A 17,568-nucleotide genomic window follows, 5' to 3' on the forward strand; every position below is an offset into this window, starting at 1 on the left:
ACATATCACTTGGACTCAAAGTGTGGCCTAAGAGGAACAGAACTAAGCGCTTAAAGACTGCGTCTTCATTCAAGGTTTAGATTCAGACAAGCTTTGTACTCTTAAAGCAGGATCAACATAAAAAAACAACCCCATCAATTATAGAGCCATATTTTGACCATTATCCACCCCTTTTGATATGCACGAAAATTATTTAAAAAGGAATAAAAGATTCATGTTACCATGAGAAAAACAAAAACAAAACAAAACAAAACCAAATTTGAGTATCAAAACATCAAAGATTAAGTAAAAAATTAAGAGTTAATAAGAGAGGAAAAGATTCACAAGACGATTTGATTGTGTTATACATAATAATTTCAAATTCAGTAATACTATCTTGGAAATAGAACATTGGCAGAAGATGATTCAGCTGACGTGGTACAACCGATCTCGTCTTCGTTCTCTTCTAACGATCTCCCCATAGTTTCACGAGTGAAGAAGTACGTCACGATCATTCCCGCGATACAAACGCCGCCAAGGATCAAAAACGCGATTCTAACACGTTTCACGTCTAAGAAAACGTCATCCTCATGGTGTTTCGTGGCCCACAAGAAACCAACAGTGCCAACGATAGCCCCAAACTTCCCAGCAGCTCCAGATATCCCGTGGCACGTGGACCTAAACCTCGCCGGAAAAAGCTCCGCCGGGATAATAAACGTCGTCGTGTTAGGACCAAAGTTGCTAAAGAAGAAGATCAATCCGTAGAGAACCATAAAGCCTTTATTAGTCTTCTCGTGTTTGGACCAATACCAACTGTACGGGATCCCAGCGACTAAGTAAACAACGGCCATGAGAAAAAAACCCATCATCTGAATCTTGACTCGACCGATTCTATCGATGAAATAGACGGTGAACCAGTAACCGGGGATTGTGGAGCAAGCGGCCACGATGGCTGCGACCTTAGCTACTTCAAAGGCGGAATCGTAGACGCTTGTGGAGTTGATAGATTTGTTGGAGAAGTTGAAGATCTGAGAGAGGAGGAGATTGCTTGTGTAGAAGACGACGTCAACTAGGAACCAATTGGCTGAGGCTGCGAAGAGGTCACATCCATGGCGGCTGAGGAAACGGCGTGAGAAGAGTTTGTAGGAAGACCGTGGCGATTGTTGTAGTTCCAGCGATGAATCTTCGTCAATTTGAGTCATCGATACGGACATGACTCGTTGCATGTCTTTTGCTGCCTGGACTACATTGTTCTCCACCAATGCTGTGTATCTGCATGCTTTTTTTTTTTTTTTTGAAAAATAGTGATTACCATACTGATTTGATTATTTAGTACATAAATACTGCAAAAAAAGGAAATTCAAAAGTAAAGATTTGATAATAGTTTAATTAGACCACCCTGGACCAATGATTAAGTTGATATATTCCTTGTGATACTGAATTATATGTCACCGATTATATGTAATATTTCTAATAAATCTAGTTTGATATTGTTGTTAATGTATTTTAGCCGCTTTTGCTAAAAAACTACAAAAGTTAATTGTCATCAGTCAATATAACTATATATGTAGTCATAACTCATACTATGACTAGTTTACTACTACTCACACACGGAAGGGAAAAGACTTTTTCTTATGAAGTTAAGGGAATCAAAGTGGGAGAACTTGATAGGAAGAGAGTACGTGGTTAGTTGGAGAGATTAAATTTATTTATGATAAAAAAAATTCTAATAATTAGCTGGAGTTTCTACCTGAGAGTGATAATTAATGTAGAAAATATATACTTAAAACTATACATTATGCGTATTAAAATGGAATACTATATATGTGCATACGTTATCATAAGAGGTATATACCTCTCTGTCCGGTATATTTCCCTCAGAAGTCAACTTACTTCCTAGGAACAAACAAAACACGAACTCGCCACTCTTTACATTATTATTACCTATATATTTTTATGTTTATATCATCCACAACGTATCAAATTTAGGTTGAAATTTCAGGTTCTCCAACATTATTTTGTACGGAAACATGGGTAGAACTTTTGTTTTGCACACGACTAAACTTTTTAGTTCATAATCCTAGATTGAGATTTCATTGAAAAATTGTAAAGGGGCAGTAGCTTACAAAGTCACGCAAGATATTTCATCTACATAATATAATACTTTTCTTCTTAAAATACGGGTGTAATATAATACTTTTCTGCTTTACGGCGTAACTAGTAAACACATATTTTTTCCACGGCAAACAAATTGATGAAAATGGATAATATTTAATCGTGGAATGTTATCCGACAACCAAAAAAAATAGTATCATAAAACGATCTAGTTTGCATCGAAGCAAAGCAATCCATAGTGAAAATGGTTACCGATTTTAAACTCAATGTATTTAATTTTGGAAAACAATACTGAAAACAAAATTTGAGGAGAAAGAGTTAATTTAATACTCTTGTAGAAAAAAATCCCAAGTTTGTATGTGGGGATGATAGGAAGCAAAGTCACACAAGATAGTGCATTTAACTATAGTCAAAAAAATGGTGGACAAAAATGAAAACAAAATGGAAAATAATTTTTATTTTCTTGTCATACGAAAAATAATTATTTTCATTTTATCATACGGTGAAAAATTATTTTTTTACAAAATTAAATTTAGGGAAAAAAAAAGAGAAGAAATAGTTGAAAGGAACCTGGCGGTTTCAGGCATGAGCATTCGCCAGTAAAACGTCAACGCGGCAGGAATAGCTCCGATCATAAGAATCAACCTCCACGCTATATCCGATTCTGGCGGAGCCAAAGTCTCTGATCCCGCCGCGTTCGTCTTTTCCAAACTCCCTCCTCCGACGTTCTTGAACGCCACACACACAACCATGGTCACGGCAGAGCTCATCAAGATCCCTAACCCCTGCATCGAGAACACGGCCGCGATGAAAGCTCCACGCGTCCTTTTGTTAGCGAACTCCGACATAATCGTTGCAGAGAGAGGATAATCCCCACCGATCCCGAGTCCAAGAACGAATCTAAAGAATCCAAGACTGACCATAACGCAAGAACGTCGAGTGGTGCAAACAGAGAAGCCACAACCAAAGGAGCTAAAAACCATGATTAAGAGACAAAGTCCGTAGACTTTACGACGTCCGACTCGGTCACCTAAGTAACCGAAGATGATCTGACCTAAGGCTGTGCCAAGAAGAGCGATGGCGTAAGAAGTTGAGAGAAGAGCAGTTCCGATCGAGTCTTTGTGGTAATAGATTTGACTTATCATTTTCATGATCGGAGCAATACAGAAAAGATCGTAAGCGTCGGTGAAAAGTCCCATCCCGGCGACTATTATCGCCTTGAAATGGTACCATTGTATCCTAGCCGCATCTAACGACGATAACACTCTTAGCGCCGGCATCGTATCGTCGATCTTTATGATTTTTCGAGACACAGAGAATGAGAAGAACTTTAAGTCCTTGTCTCTTCATTTTATTGGATTTTTTTTTGGAGATTTTTTCTTCTTTAAGACAATAATATGGAATATGCTTTGGTTTGACTGCGAGGAACACAACACCTCCCCTGATCGAGTCCACTTCTTTAGTTGACTTTCACAACGTTATTGTATAAAATTTTGGATATATAGAAGTTTTTTTCAAGTCCCTTTCTATTGATACAAAAGTGTTTTTTCTTCNTTTTTTTTTTTTTTTTTTTTTTTTTTTTTTTTTTTTTTTTTTTTTTTTTTTTTTGCCAAACCAACCATACAAAAGTGTTATGGTTTAAGGATGTGGTAGCCAAAAAGAACCCATGTAACAAACTGACCATCTTATTGATAACTTGTTTCTAGTCATTTTGCGAATAAGAGGCTTGAATTTTAATAATATAGTATTCTTTTTATAAGATTTCATATCTCTTTTCTTATTTTATTTTTCACTTTCATTTCTCTTCCAAACAGTACCGTTTCACATCCAGCAACCTTTTTCAGAGTCTAAGGACAACATCTCAAGGAATCTGATCATTGAACAAGATTTTACAAGAAAAAAAGAAAAAGAAAAAAAAACTAGAACAGTCTTGACTCTCTAACATATGAATCTGAACCAAAGACCTATATAGGTCGGCCGAATGCTACTAAATGCTGATAAAGTGAGATGGATATCCTCCTAGTTATATGAAAACTGGAACTATGAAGTTGGGACGCGCACTCCGAGCTTGACGACAACAACTTCAAGGATCCCATCAGATCTAAACGTTGGAGAAAACAAACGAGGATCCACTTGTCCAGGAAGGTTAAACGTGATTGAGAATGGACCAGGAGGGCAGAGCTGTTGAACCTGCATTCTGTACAAGTATCCGGTTTCACTTGGAATCGCAATCTCAGGCACTACTCCTTGGATGCATACTCTTCCCTCCCTCTGAATCTCACATTTGATCTTATCTATTAGCAGATCAGAAGATAGCATTATGGGTCAAAGTTCTTTCATAGACAGACAATGAAAAAAAGAATGCAACTTTCTTTTCATGTCACTGGTCATTGTCGTCAAACCCAACAAAAACATGAAGAATCCATTCCAGTTTGAACAGGTGGCAGAGAAACTAGTAGGAAATTTCGTAATGAGACCAAGAGTATTACTAATGAAAGGACAGCACAAGAGAAAAGACATGTGAAGAGGCTTGCTTACTTTGATTTTTCTCAATGCCAGGGAGAGAGACTCTGAAGATGTAGGCAGCTTCGCTAACGCCAATATCGACAAGACCGATGGGTGGACCAAGAGAGCCTTGCTTAGCAGTACCAGTGACAAAAACATGAGAGATCACTTTCGAGAGAGTTGTGGTGGTAGTAGTAGTAGTAGTAGCAGTTTGATTATTCTCAGTGTTCATGGTGTCTCTCTGTATTTCCACAAGCTACAGAATCCTCCAAACCTACCTGTTGATAATATCACACAATTAAGAAAAGAAAAAAAGAAGAAGAAGATAAACAATCAAATCAGAGAACAAGTCAAGTTTGAAGATGTAAAGCAAAGAGAGAGAGAGAGAGAGAGAGAGACCAAATCAGTCATTTCTATACAGAAGCAAGTAAGCAAAAAGATTAAGATCGGTCTAATCATCTGAAGCAAGTTTACTCCTTTCAACCAAAATTGCATACCCACTCGTTGCTCAAAATAAAGATTCCAAGAACATCAAATTCGAAAACAAAGTTGTGAAAACACAAATCAGTCGGATTCATAAGACAATCTAGAGCTCAATCGGGGAGGTCTATGAGATTAAATTTTCAGAAATATCTCGATTCCGTACGTCTTGACCACTAGAATGAGTAGATTTGAATGAAGAACACAGAATCCAAGTAGGGAAGCTGGAGACAAAAAAAAAAAAAAAGAACACCCAAAGTAGAAAAAAAAAAACCCTAATCTCGATTGCCCAAAAAAAAAAAAAAAAAAAAACACAGGTAAAGTTCTCAAAAAACGAAGTCATTCAATTAGACACCTAAACAAAGCGGAAACGGAGGAGGGTGTAGATTTAAGGTACCGTAGAGAAACTCTCCGGTAAGTCTTCGACGGTGGTGTTGACTAATCAATGACTGCGAAGCAGCTTCGTCACTGAATATTGCTGCTGAGTCGGGTCGGGTCGGGTCGGGGGGTGAGGGAGGGAGCGTATGAGAGAGCCAAATACTATTATTACTTAGCTGGTCAAAAGTAACCACTGCAAATACGACACGTGTCAGAACTTTGCTGACTAAGCAACATTGTAACCAAAAAAACATCCCACATTTTATCTATTTCTCTACATATTTCAAGTAAACACATAAATTTATACAACAACAGCTTTATTTATAATTTAATAAATTCTAAAAGATCTATCATCTATGGCTTATTTTAGGATTTTTATAATAAATAAACCATAGATTCTTTATTTTTATTAGATTTTAGCTAAAATTGTATCTCTTATTGCAGTTCATCAAATTAATATACACATAATTTTGATTTTCAAGCTTAAATTATACATAAAACTAAAAATTGTAGAGTACTCTCAACCCGGAAGACCAAAAGAAACGCTAATGAACTTTTGTTTTTGTGTCACGTTTCTTGCTTTTTTTTAGTTAATTAGAAATACAATAGTACAAGACATAGTAGAATATAAGAGGTCTCATGTTTTATTTCATCGATGTGTCACTGAATGATTCATAGTGCTTGTTGACAAGAAAGGAGATTAGCTAAGAATTATATAGTAGTAGTAATTAACAAGGAGCTTAATTTGCGGATTAGGACTACAATTGAACATGTTAAATTTCTCGTCGTGATCATCAACCAACGCTACGTCTACGTGACCCAGCTGACAACGAGTTTCTCCTCTCGTGCAAATATTAGTATTTAATTTACATCATACGACACCATTACCTGAAGCAACCAATTAATATATATTGAACTCCTCGTTGACCATATTTAGAACGATCGAAATTGAACTAGCCATTACCAAAAAGGCAAAAAAAAAATGGAGATGAAAGAAGAAGAGAATAGAGGAATACAAGGCAAAGTTGTAGCTGTGACCGGTGGATTGGGTTTAGTTGGCTCCACCGTGTGCCTTGAGCTGCTTCGCCGTGGCGCTCTCCAAGTCCGCTCTTTTGACTGCCGAACTACTTCTCCTTGGTCCGACGGTCTCAAAGAATCCGGCGTCCACTGCATAAATGGTATGTATTCAAGATTTAGTTTGTAACCAATTTATAAGTACATTGAGTAGATATTTTTTTGAATCATGTGCTAATTACAACTAAAAACCAGGTGACACGAGAGGATTTGTCTATGTGCTTTATATACTATGTTAGATCTATAGTTATCTCCATTTCCAATTTGAAATATTCTAAATATATACTTTGGTTACATTATATATGTCACTATGTCAGGAGATGTTGTGAATATAGAGGACGTAGAAGAGGGTCTTGAAGGAGTGGACTTTGTGATTCATCTTGCGTCGTACGGTGGTTCGGGTAAGGAGATGATTATGACTCATCGGATCGAGGAAGTCAACGTGGAAGGGACGCGAAATGTGTTGGAAACCTGTGTGAAGAAAGGGATCACGAGGTTAGTGTATTTGAGCACGAACGGTGTCGTTTTTGGTGGGAAAGAGATTGAGAATGGAGATGAAACTCTACCTTATCCACCTTCCAACCACTACGTCAGTTCATATGATCGGACTAAATCTATTGCCGAACAGTTGGTTCTAGAGAACAACGGTCGTATTGTTGAGTAAGTGCAAAAATCAATATTTATGTTGTTTACTAAGTTTTTTATAAATGGAATGGTAATGTTAATGTTTTATATATGTTAATGGGAATATAGGCATGAACATGGAAGTCTTTTATCTACGTGTGCGATTCGTTGCCCGATTGTTTATGGACCGGCTGAAGAAAAGTATCTTGATAGGATAATATCTTATGCAAGATTGGGTTTATTCCTCTTCAAAATCGGCGATACAAGCTCAAAAACCGATTGGATTTATGTGGATAACATTGTATACGCGCTCATGTTGGCAACCACCGATTTACCCAATGAACACCCGAGAGCCACAGGGCAGGCCTATTTTGTTTCTGATGGTAAAAGTTACACTCTTAAAACTTTGTTTCCTATATACTTTGCTTTAATTGATTTATCTTGAACCCGATTTTGTGGTTTTGTTTATGCAGATAATCCAATAAACTTTTTTGAATTTCTTCGGCCACTTTTGAAGAATCTTGATTATGATCTTCCAAATTCATGGCTATCTATTTCGTTTGCGGTTGTACTTGGAAAAATATGTGAAGCAATATACAGAATGCTATCACCACTACTAAACCAAGGGTGGATTCCACAACCATTGATTCTTACACCTGAAGTTTACAAGGTTTGTTAGAGATTAGTTTTGACTACAATAGGGAGTAAAAATAAATACAAAACAAGAGTTGGAATGAGCTTATAACATTTTTGTTAACGGAACAGGTTGGGGTGACTCATTACTACTCGATCGGTAAAGCCAAGGAGGAACTCGGGTACGAGCCCACAACACAACCTGAAGAAGCCATGACCAAAACCATTTCATATTTTAAAGACAAGAAAAGGAGAGAGGTCGATGGTCCAAGCATTTACGCATGGATTTTCTGTGTGATTGGTTTGCCTAGCATTATATCAGTGGCGTGGCTACCGGACATTGGACCCATACCATTCTTTCGAGTCATTGCGATGTTTATCTTTAGGTCGATGTTGGTATTACGGATAGCATCGGGGATTGTGGTGACAACGCACGTGAGTGAAGCAGTGTATGCGTTATGGCTGGCTCGGAAAGTGGATCCCAAGAATGCAAAGGCTTGGTTTTGGCGGACGTTACTCCTGGCTACTTTCTCGCTTCGGTTACTTTTGAAAAGAGCCAAGGAAGTAAAACAATCAGCATTACGAGAAGGTCTTTTAACCAATTCGGGGTCGTCTATTGCTTGAAGATTCATCAACATGGTTCAAATATTCAAACTAGGATATCACATTTTAATCATCTTCGAAACTATTTTTTATCAAAATAATAATAATAATAATAATAATAATTGTGTAAATGTATAATCTAAATGTTGGTGAAAAGAAAACATATAAACATAGCGATGGTAATAATATATGTTTTTAACAAATTTTATCTATATTTATTTCAGTGATAATTACTTCATATTTATCAAAAATATTTGACTACAAAACATAGTTATTTTTTTCTTTTTCTTTTAAACGTTGTTTTGCTTTACTTTTTTCTTTTAAAAAAATTATATTGGTAAATTAAAATATGGGGTGCTTGCAAAACTAGACCCCTAACTTGAGTCAATTGCAAAACTGACTACCTCTTTTTCTCTCTCCAACATTTGTCACTTTCTCCCAATTAAATCCTTATGTATTTATTGTATTCACAAAAATGCCATTATTTCTAATTTATTTGAATTTCTTGCGAAAATGTTTATTACATTCATATCCTCATCTTCTTCTTTTATTTACGGTTGTGCCACCGCCATCAATTTTCCAACAACCATGAACAACCAAATTTGAAGCTCTTAAAGGTTCAACAACCTGAATTTGTAAGCTTAAATAACACCCAATGCTATGAGAACTTCATTTTCTTCCATCTCCTCTCCATTTTAATTTAATAAAATTTGTAAGTGCATTCATCTTGTTATATCTCATGATTCTTGGATAGTGATTAAATTGGTGTTGGGTGTCTTCTGTGGTGACTAAGACGACGTCCTCGGTGCTTGACATTGCGAAACAACCACCGATAAGGTTATTTTCCGGTAGATTTCGTGATTTTCTTTGATTTTTTGCGAAATTAGACTTCATTTGTTAGTCTAACTGTCATAATATCATGTAAAGTCTACTATGTGGTCAATTTGCAATTAAAAATTTATCGAGTTCGAGCCCATAGACTGAAATTTCAGTCTCTTTAATTTCATTTGAAAACCAAAAAAATATGGTTCAGACTGCATTATAATCTTTCTGTCGGATACTTCATTTGCAGTCTACTAAGGTGTATTTTTGCAATTGACCAAATTCTTGACTTTTTAGTTATGACTGCCGGACGAAGTCTTCTTTCGATAATAAAAGAGTAGACTTCTATAGTGGCTATTTTTGGATTTGACCAAAATATAAAAACATTGACCGTAATATTATTGATATAAAATTAATTAGTTGACTGCAAAAGAAGTCTACTAGTTAAAAAATTAAAATGTTGGTCAACCCCAAAAATGACCACGGCAGATTACAAACGAAGTCAACATTCCTGGAGACTTCGTACGTAGTCTACTTGGCGAAAGTCAAACTTGGTCAATTGCAAAACTAACCACAACGAAATTTACTTTTTCTAGTTGACAGATAGATGAAGTCTACTTGTCAGCTAGAAGTCTACTACCAAGTCAATTGTTTGGTCAATTGCAAAAATAACCAGAGTTGACTGTAATCGAAGTTAACTTGTTGAAACTTCCTAAGAAGTCTATTCTGTTCTATGTTTTTAATTGCAAAACTGACAAAAAAATTAACAAAGGAAGACAACAAAAGAAGTCAACTATCCTAGTAGACTTTGTCCGGTGTCTGCTTTATTAAATTGTAATTGCAAAAATAGACCACACAAAATAGACTTCGAGTTAAAATCTTTGCGTAGAGGCTTGTTTATGTCTAAAATGTTGACATCAACATGAAGTCGTCATAATTTGAAAACCAATTTATTGCAAATTGGTGAATAATTTTTAAGATTTTCTTGTTGTATTCTTTGATATATGTTATGTACTTGCTTCTGTATGTTTTTGAAATGATTATATATTATACATATGGAGAAATCAAGTTTTTGGTTTTCTTTGGCAGTTAGGTCATTAACTTAGACTTAATTTGGAAGTCAACGTGTTGGAGTTCTGTGTGAAGTTTGTATTGATGACAAGAAAAATAATCTCGGTTTTAGAAAACCAATTCCGGTTTATTTGAAGCAGTACCAGAAAAATATAAAGAAACCGACTTCTCTGGCAAACTTCTTTACCAACTAACGTCAAATCAATTTAAACCTTGTAATGATTATGTCGACGACTTCTCTGGTAGACTTCTGCACGGAAAAGTGAACCGTCTGCAAATCAATCAAATCAATTTAATATTTGTAATGATTATGCTGAAGACTTATCTGAAAGACTTCTTCAAAGAATGTAGAATTCTATAAGTATGAAATTAAGTGATATAGAAACTTTCTAAGAATTACGCAATCGTGAATGATTTCAGTCTACAATACACTAAATTTTTTCTTTTAATTAATTGTTACACTAAATTTTTATTGAAATTACAAATTTCTAGGATTTTTTTTTTTTTTCAGTTTTTGGATAATTTGACAAATTAAAAGAGAAACCTGCCATAATTTTATATAAAAAATTATTATATTTATATGAAACATGAATAAAAAATATATATATTACAAAGTAAAAATACATAATTAAAAATAAGTTCAAATAACTTTTGTATTTAAACTTGTAAATTTTCCACAATGTTGGACCTTGAAACTTCTTAGATATTATTACGTAATCCGCTTCGACCTGCAACAAAATAACACAAACACATGAAAGAAGCATTAATAATCTAAATTTACATAAAATGATATGATATGCATTAAGTTGTATGTATAACTTAATCTAAATTACAAACTCATTATTAAGAAAAAAAAGTAAGTCCAATAATTGAAGTAGGAACTTCTCCCCCAAACAGTAATTACAATTTCTCTTTATGTAAGAATTAGAAGACAAAGAAATTATCCGACACCACAATCAGTTAACAAAAATATATTACAATAAAACAAGATAATGGATCTATTTATTACCCTTTTTGAGTATCCTTCTAAGGACGAACATCTAACAAGGATCGTCATATCCGCTTGAGATGAAATACATCGTACCTGCTTTCTCCAGATCCATTACTTTAGCCGCCAGTAACCTAAACGATATTGGTTTCTCAAATCCCTTTCAAAGAACACCAACAAAAACAAATAAATGACAGTTAAAAGAAATGCACAGATCGGGAGGAATCGGAGTAAGAAGACGAAGAAGAAACAGAGGAACATGAGGGTGCTTGCATCGACGATGTCGTTTCGAGCTGACAGATCTTCTTCAGTACCTTGAGGATTTCTTCGAAGGAGAAGTATGGTTTCGAATTTGGGGAATTCCTTTCTCGGCGGCAAAGTTTTGTCCCATTACTGTGAGATTCACGAGACAGCATATGCGAGAGTTTAAGGTTCTAACAAAGATTGGTGTTGATGAGAGAAGGGAGCGAGAGTGGCTGATATATTTGAAGAGAGAAAAGAGAGGAAGAACACAAATCCAAAGAGAAAGGGGAATAAGAATGTTGAAGATTAGAGAGAAAATGAAAAAAAAATTAGGTCGAATGAGATCCCAGATTTTAGTCTTTTTTGTGATATTAATATCTGTTCAGGCTGCGGTGGCTGAGAGATCACATAAAAAACTAGGTTTGACTTGCGGAGAAATATATATATGGTTAAATTATCCGGTTAGGTTAAAATCAAGGAATCGGTATGCATTCGGTTAGGTTCAACTATCGGTTTGGTTAAATTGTCAGTGAAATTAAAATAATATAATATTAATAGTTGATGGTATTACAAAGTCAACCACCAATAATCTACAGAAAAGTCTACTTAAACAAATCCTAAATCAAATAATTTTAACTTAATCCGCATTTTCTCCCTTAATTTGACTAGTTTATATGTAAATTTATTTTATTTCAGTGGAGGAATCTATGTGGTTATTATTTGGTCAATAGGTTTACCAAATTATTTTTATAATTTTTTAATTAAAATTTAAACTATAATTAAGGAGTAGACATATTTTTATGTCTTCCATTTGACGTCAATTTGAAATCCACCGTAAAGAAATCTATTGCAGACTTCCTCAGGTTACATCTATCATTTTGGCTTCTATTTTTTGTTTGGTCGTAAGGGAGTCAACTGTAATTTTAGCATTTTTAGTGGTTATGTTTATCAAATATCGAAGTTTTTATTCAAATTACAAAAATGCAATTATCCCTTAAAATATTGAATTTAATTCTCACTCACACAACTAAATACTTTTAGTTTTAGAATAATAAAAATAATAATTGAAACGGACGATAGATTTTGTGAGAAAACAGAGAAGCGGACATATCTTGAAACACATGGCAGCGATTACTCCATGGTTTTCTTCTCCGCTGAGCTGTTCGAATCCCCGCGTTCCTAAGACCATTACAGGTTCTCAATCTCTTTCTCACTTCACTGATTCAGCTTCGTTCTTGTACGAAATTCACATTCTTGGAGCTAATTCTTTCCAGATTCCAGAAGATGTTCATCAATTTCTGCGGCAATCTCTGTTCTAGATTGCTCCAACGAGGAACAACATCGGATTTCGTAAACTCCACTAAACGTCCCAGTGAATAATTCACTTCTTTTCTAACATCTGTGTTTTGTTCTGATTCTGTTAAAAGTCTCAAATCTTTTTTTTGTTTAACAGGTCTAGAGATCATGTTGGGATGAAAAGAAGAGAAGTCATGTTACATATAGCTTCCTCTTCTTTCTTCCTTCCTTTGGCCATTTCACCTGCATTCGCAGAGACAAGTAGTATTGTTGATTCAAAAGCTCGTTTTTGTTGTTTGTTCCTTGAGAAATATGGCAGCTTAATAAAAGCCTTTCTTTGATATCATCAGATGCATCAGAAACTTTCCGTGTGTACACAGATGAGGTGAACAAATACGAGATATCAATCCCACAAGGTAATCTACCAAAACTCTGTTATGATATTGATCATGATGACTCTATGAATAACATCTGATTTGATTTGCATTCACACCAAGATTGGCAAGTCGGGCAAGCAGAACCTAATGGATTCAAGTCAATCACAGCTTTTTACCCTCAAGAAATTTCAACTTCCAATGGTAATTTTATTAATGATTAGTTTCTTTCCACTTTCCCTTGTTCACAAGTCATGAGCTAACACTGATAGGTGAATATGGATCGTTTCAGTGAGCGTAGCGATCACTGGACTAGGTCCGGACTTCACCAGGATGGAATCTTTTGGAAAGGTCGAAGCTTTCGCCGAAACACTGGTTAGTCTCTCTACCTGCAATTGAAACCAACAAGCTCTCTGCAAAGAGTTGCTTAAAAAAATGTAAATGTGACATTTATTTGTAGGTCAGTGGATTGGACAGAAGCTGGCAAAAGCCGGCAGGAGTGACTGCAAAACTAATCGATAGCAGAGCTTCTAAGGGTAAATACAAAAAATCTTAACTCAGTGAGAATCTCTGAAGTATCTAGCTGTGTTTCGTTGACACAGTTTTATAATCAGGATTCTATTACATCGAGTACACATTACAAAACCCTGGAGAAGCTCGTAAGCATCTGTACGCTGCAATTGGAATGGCAACAAACGGTTGGTACAACCGTTTATACACTGTAACAGGACAAGTGAGTTCTATTCCTAACGCCACAATAACAACCTCTCTGATTAATTTCGTATGTCTAACTCAATGACCATCTTTGGTTGCTACAGTTTACAGATGAAGAATCTGCTGAACAAAGCTCCAAGATTCAGAAGGTAAGACAGAAGATGACACTTACAACAATGAAAGATTTCACCAAAACCTGTTGCTTATGAACTTTTCTTTGGTTTTGCAGACAGTCAAGTCTTTCAAATTCATATGAGAATGCCATTCATATCTATCAGCGGAACCAAATTATAGAATTGATCAAACAATTTGTTTACTGAACAATCACTTTTTTTCTTTTGCAATGAAATCTTGAGAAAGGGCTGACTCCATACTTTGAAGTAAGCTTGGGATAACAATTCATCAGTGCGTTCAGACAAAGGAGAAGAGAGAACCCTAAATATGCACAGTAACAGACAAGAACATGAACATGTTTTACTTACAATGCAGGACCTGGGGACAAAGGCTATATACCTATCAATGTTACTCACTACACTCCTCTACCTGAAGGAAGTGTAGTGGTATTACGACTTTTAGACTATAAAAGAATCAGATTTTGATTCTACCATGTATATGCTCGTGTATGTGTGTGTATATATATATATATATATGCATATTGTACACCAACTTATTACTAACGGTTTTCCCCTCCCGAGGGCAAAACCATTATAGTGCCTTCAAACTCAACCCGAGCTCGAGCCAGCAGCTTGTGTGGCTGTGTTTTATACACATTGATGGATGGGTAAGAAAACAGAAGCACAAACCCTGTAACTCCAATTTCCTTTTCGTGTTTCCTTCTGCGCCTTTCCAGTGAGCAAGACTATTTTATATAACCTGTAACGCAATACGATACCGACGTTAATAAGATCGCATTGTGATGATGAACATCCTCTGTTAATGCATTTACAAAATTGCCGAATAAGAGACGCATACCTTTTAGGATGCATGATAAATAACGTGCAAGACTTAATAAAACAGGAAGCCTCTGCTGCCACCTTAAGTAGCAGTTTTGCTACCGCTTAACTTCCTTTTCTCCTCAGTCTTCAAGAATAACTGAAATCATTCCTAACATATAAGCTGTGAAGAAAAAACAAATGTGCATAATTCCTCACTACTACACCCAAAATAAAGAACTGACCTTGTTGTTTGGTCAGAACCACTACTCTGCATAAATTGAGGGGAATGGACAATGATATGCGACTGTACAGGAGCAGGGCCTGGCATACCTGACAAACATATTCAAACGAGGACATTACAAAATGCACATAAACTTAGGTTTTCCACAATACCTTTAACTCAGAAGCCATCCAGACGCTACTTTTGAGATTTGATCAGTAAGACAATCAGATTATGGTGCGTAAGACAGTAAAATGTACCTGAAGGGTATGGAGCTTGAAGAGCAGACATAGATGAAGTGGTCATCGCACTGACAGCAGGTCCACCAAGCTGCAGAACATGGCTTCCTGGAACTGAATAGCCTTGAACTGCTGTATAACCCTGGCCACTGGGAATAGTCTGACTTAATTGCCCATATTGATAAACGGGTGAATTCACTGCCCCAGGTACTCCATAGACCTGAAGGTACTGCTGACCCATGTATGGACCATATAAACCCTAAACCATGGGACGAGTCAAGATTTAGCCAAAATTACAAGACGTCTTATAAAGAAGAGAAATAACAGCAAGTGTTCATCATAGCCATTGTTAACCTGTGATTGTGAGTACATGTACTCGGGTCCATAAGCGGTTACCCTGATATAGAAAATAAAACAACCTTAGAAATACATTAACGAACCATAGTCACTAGTGCAAAGACATCAGTGTACATAAGAATTGCAAGACTCACCCATAAGGATACACAAGTCCTTGCTGGTAGTTAAATGGAAGTGGTTGCTGATACGGATAATTTCCAATAAGTGAACCACGAGGACCCTGCACATTTCCAATGTACGGGGAAGCTGGTCTTAAACGCCCTAACCACACACAAGAAAAATCAACCAATGCACTAAATTAGGAGTATTCTACAACAACATAGAATATTAGACCAAAGCAAGCCAGTCTAAATAAGAGAAAATGGCAATGGAAGATGAGAGTACTGCAGGTGGAAGACACTGACCAGGCATACTAGGTATCAATGCATAGGGCAATGGAGGGCGAGGTCTCCCAAGGGAAGCAAGATTACAGTTTGCACGTCTACCGTCAATAATGGGAGTTGGGTCAACACAAGCTCTCCTAGCAGCTTCTGGATCTCGGAAAGTCACCTATATATCCTCCATATGAAACAGAAACAGAGCACTGAATCATTCACAAAACAACTGCAACAGAATTACACCAAAATTAATGATTATATTTGTTCTTTGATTAATGCACACGATCCATAACAGTTTATATTATACCTTTGGAGATGCCATCACCTATAAATCTAATGATCTACAAAAAGCCGTAAATATAATTGTAACTCAAAGCAGACACATTCCAGAGCAACAAACAAAACAAAAGAGAGAAGGGAGAAGAGAGGAGGAGGACTCACAAAGCCATATCCTTTGGATCGGCCAGTGTTCTTATCAGCAATGACGACAGCTTCAAGGATTTCACCGTACTGTTCGAAATGGCGACGAAGGGTTTCACTTTGAGTCTCCCAAGCAAGTCCACCGACGAATACCTTTGTGAAAGTTGTATCACCGAAAGGAGAATTCAAGTAGTGAAACCCAGAACCCGGAACTGACTGGTACGCCATGATTACAGAGGACTGAGAAAGAGAGGGAGAGAGAAGAAAAAAATGGAAACTTTATGCCAAAGCAAAAAAGAGGATGATCAATTAGTTACTTTAAAGTGATAATAAAGGAAATACCAAGTAAACCCTAGACATGATTAAGCACAGTGACTGATGAAACCCATTGGAATTAGAAGGGGGGGGGGGAGAATTCTAGGGTTTACTCGGTTATGTGAAGATGAAGTGAGAAAAAAAGTGAGAATTTGGGGGAAAACAAAACAAAAACTAAAAGATCATCCCTACAAATAATGACGAGAGGAAAAAAGATATCAAATTTCCCGGAAAAAAAAAAGAAAAGCAAAAGCAGAGTGGGTTTAAGGATGGGCCAGAGACAGAGAGAGAAGAAGTCGGTGGGTTTGTGACATTAGGGTTTTTTTAATGGTTTGTACTGAAAGGATCACTAGAAATTATAAACAGAAACGAAGCTACAGGGTCGAGAACTCAAGCAAACTATAATTAAGAGTTAAACTTAAAAATCTGGAAGATAAAAAAAAAAAAAGAAGAAGAAGAAGAAGAAAAAACCTACAAAACTAAAGAGAGGAAGATAAAAGGAATCGATTTTTTTAGGGTAAAAAGTGGTTTGGTTTGGGGAATTCCATTGATGGTGATGATGAAGAAGTTGGTGATGACGATGAAGATGATGATGATGATGATGGACCTGCGTGATTTGTTGAAGATGAAGTGAGAGAAGAGAGAGAAGATGCTTTTGTTTCTGGCCATTGTAAATGACGTAGGACCCATTTATTTTTATACTCTTAATTTTTGTTAATTAACGTCGTAATCATCATCGATCTATGTTTTGTTTTTTCTCTGATCTAATCTATCCGTTGTTGTAGTAACGTTACACAAACGTGAAA

The 17,568-nt window shown here is 36.1% G+C and overlaps 5 protein-coding genes and 1 long non-coding RNA gene across 6 annotated transcripts; 2 read left to right on the forward strand and 4 right to left on the reverse strand.

Annotated features, from left to right (window-relative positions):
- Positions 287-3,562, reverse strand: LOC104702405 (probable inorganic phosphate transporter 1-9). The gene is made up of 2 exons (XM_010418262.2): positions 2,665-3,562; positions 287-1,251 (listed from the first exon to the last, which is right to left on the reverse strand). Exons 1-2 carry the CDS (start codon positions 3,372-3,374, stop codon positions 372-374), a joined length of 1,590 nt encoding a protein of 529 aa, XP_010416564.1. The 5' UTR covers positions 3,375-3,562; the 3' UTR covers positions 287-371.
- Positions 3,867-5,587, reverse strand: LOC104702406 (increased DNA methylation 3-like). The gene is made up of 3 exons (XM_010418263.2): positions 5,477-5,587; positions 4,633-4,877; positions 3,867-4,388 (listed from the first exon to the last, which is right to left on the reverse strand). The coding sequence occupies exons 2-3, from the start codon at positions 4,829-4,831 to the stop codon at positions 4,135-4,137; spliced, it is 453 nt and encodes a 150-aa protein (XP_010416565.1). The 5' UTR covers positions 4,832-4,877; positions 5,477-5,587; the 3' UTR covers positions 3,867-4,134.
- LOC104702407 (short-chain dehydrogenase/reductase family 42E member 1-like) lies at positions 6,382-8,535 on the forward strand. The gene is made up of 5 exons (XM_010418264.2): positions 6,382-6,635; positions 6,849-7,191; positions 7,285-7,538; positions 7,629-7,825; positions 7,921-8,535. The coding sequence occupies exons 1-5, from the start codon at positions 6,440-6,442 to the stop codon at positions 8,410-8,412; spliced, it is 1,482 nt and encodes a 493-aa protein (XP_010416566.1). The 5' UTR covers positions 6,382-6,439; the 3' UTR covers positions 8,413-8,535.
- On the reverse strand, positions 10,871-11,933 carry LOC104702408. Its single transcript, XR_753990.1, has 3 exons — positions 11,587-11,933; positions 11,294-11,432; positions 10,871-11,012 (listed from the first exon to the last, which is right to left on the reverse strand). It is a non-coding gene; the product is annotated as an uncharacterized LOC104702408 (long non-coding RNA).
- On the forward strand, positions 12,567-14,258 carry LOC104702410 (psbP domain-containing protein 3, chloroplastic). The gene is made up of 10 exons (XM_010418266.2): positions 12,567-12,709; positions 12,790-12,865; positions 12,969-13,072; positions 13,162-13,227; positions 13,309-13,389; positions 13,478-13,560; positions 13,646-13,721; positions 13,800-13,918; positions 14,004-14,048; positions 14,129-14,258. Exons 1-10 carry the CDS (start codon positions 12,637-12,639, stop codon positions 14,153-14,155), a joined length of 750 nt encoding a protein of 249 aa, XP_010416568.1. The 5' UTR covers positions 12,567-12,636; the 3' UTR covers positions 14,156-14,258.
- LOC104702409 (RNA-binding protein 24-B) lies at positions 14,196-17,425 on the reverse strand. The gene is made up of 9 exons (XM_019227856.1): positions 16,790-17,425; positions 16,469-16,687; positions 16,055-16,199; positions 15,785-15,911; positions 15,648-15,690; positions 15,315-15,552; positions 15,077-15,164; positions 14,872-14,991; positions 14,196-14,772 (listed from the first exon to the last, which is right to left on the reverse strand). Exons 1-8 carry the CDS (start codon positions 16,805-16,807, stop codon positions 14,982-14,984), a joined length of 888 nt encoding a protein of 295 aa, XP_019083401.1. The 5' UTR covers positions 16,808-17,425; the 3' UTR covers positions 14,196-14,772; positions 14,872-14,981.

This window comes from Camelina sativa, chromosome 7 (assembly GCF_000633955.1).
Source record: "Camelina sativa cultivar DH55 chromosome 7, Cs, whole genome shotgun sequence".
In the NCBI taxonomy this organism is placed as follows: domain Eukaryota; kingdom Viridiplantae; phylum Streptophyta; class Magnoliopsida; order Brassicales; family Brassicaceae; genus Camelina; species Camelina sativa.

Bases quoted from the DNA above. Each gene is read 5' to 3' on its own strand.
- LOC104702405 (XM_010418262.2), bottom strand. From the start codon at position 3,374: ATGCCGGCGCTAAGAGTGTTATCGTCGTTAGATGCGGCTAGGATACAA. The intron at 1,252-2,664 runs GTTCCTTTCAAC...AAAAGCATGCAG, and splicing joins CTCATGCCTGAAACCGCCAG to ATACACAGCATTGGTGGAGA.
- LOC104702406 (XM_010418263.2), bottom strand. From the start codon at position 4,831: ATGAACACTGAGAATAATCAAACTGCTACTACTACTACTACTACCACC. The intron at 4,389-4,632 runs GTAAGCAAGCCT...ATCTGCTAATAG, and splicing joins TGGCATTGAGAAAAATCAAA to ATAAGATCAAATGTGAGATT.
- LOC104702407 (XM_010418264.2), top strand. From the start codon at position 6,440: ATGGAGATGAAAGAAGAAGAGAATAGAGGAATACAAGGCAAAGTTGTA. The intron at 7,539-7,628 runs GTAAAAGTTACA...TTGTTTATGCAG, and splicing joins GGCCTATTTTGTTTCTGATG to ATAATCCAATAAACTTTTTT. The intron at 7,826-7,920 runs GTTTGTTAGAGA...TTAACGGAACAG, and splicing joins TTACACCTGAAGTTTACAAG to GTTGGGGTGACTCATTACTA.
- LOC104702410 (XM_010418266.2), top strand. From the start codon at position 12,637: ATGGCAGCGATTACTCCATGGTTTTCTTCTCCGCTGAGCTGTTCGAAT. The intron at 13,228-13,308 runs GTAATCTACCAA...ATTCACACCAAG, and splicing joins CGAGATATCAATCCCACAAG to ATTGGCAAGTCGGGCAAGCA. The intron at 13,722-13,799 runs GTAAATACAAAA...TTTTATAATCAG, and splicing joins CGATAGCAGAGCTTCTAAGG to GATTCTATTACATCGAGTAC.
- LOC104702409 (XM_019227856.1), bottom strand. The intron at 16,200-16,468 runs GTGAGTCCTCCT...GAGGATATATAG, and splicing joins GATCCAAAGGATATGGCTTT to GTGACTTTCCGAGATCCAGA. The intron at 15,691-15,784 runs GTGAGTCTTGCA...TTTCTATATCAG, and splicing joins GGACTTGTGTATCCTTATGG to GGTAACCGCTTATGGACCCG.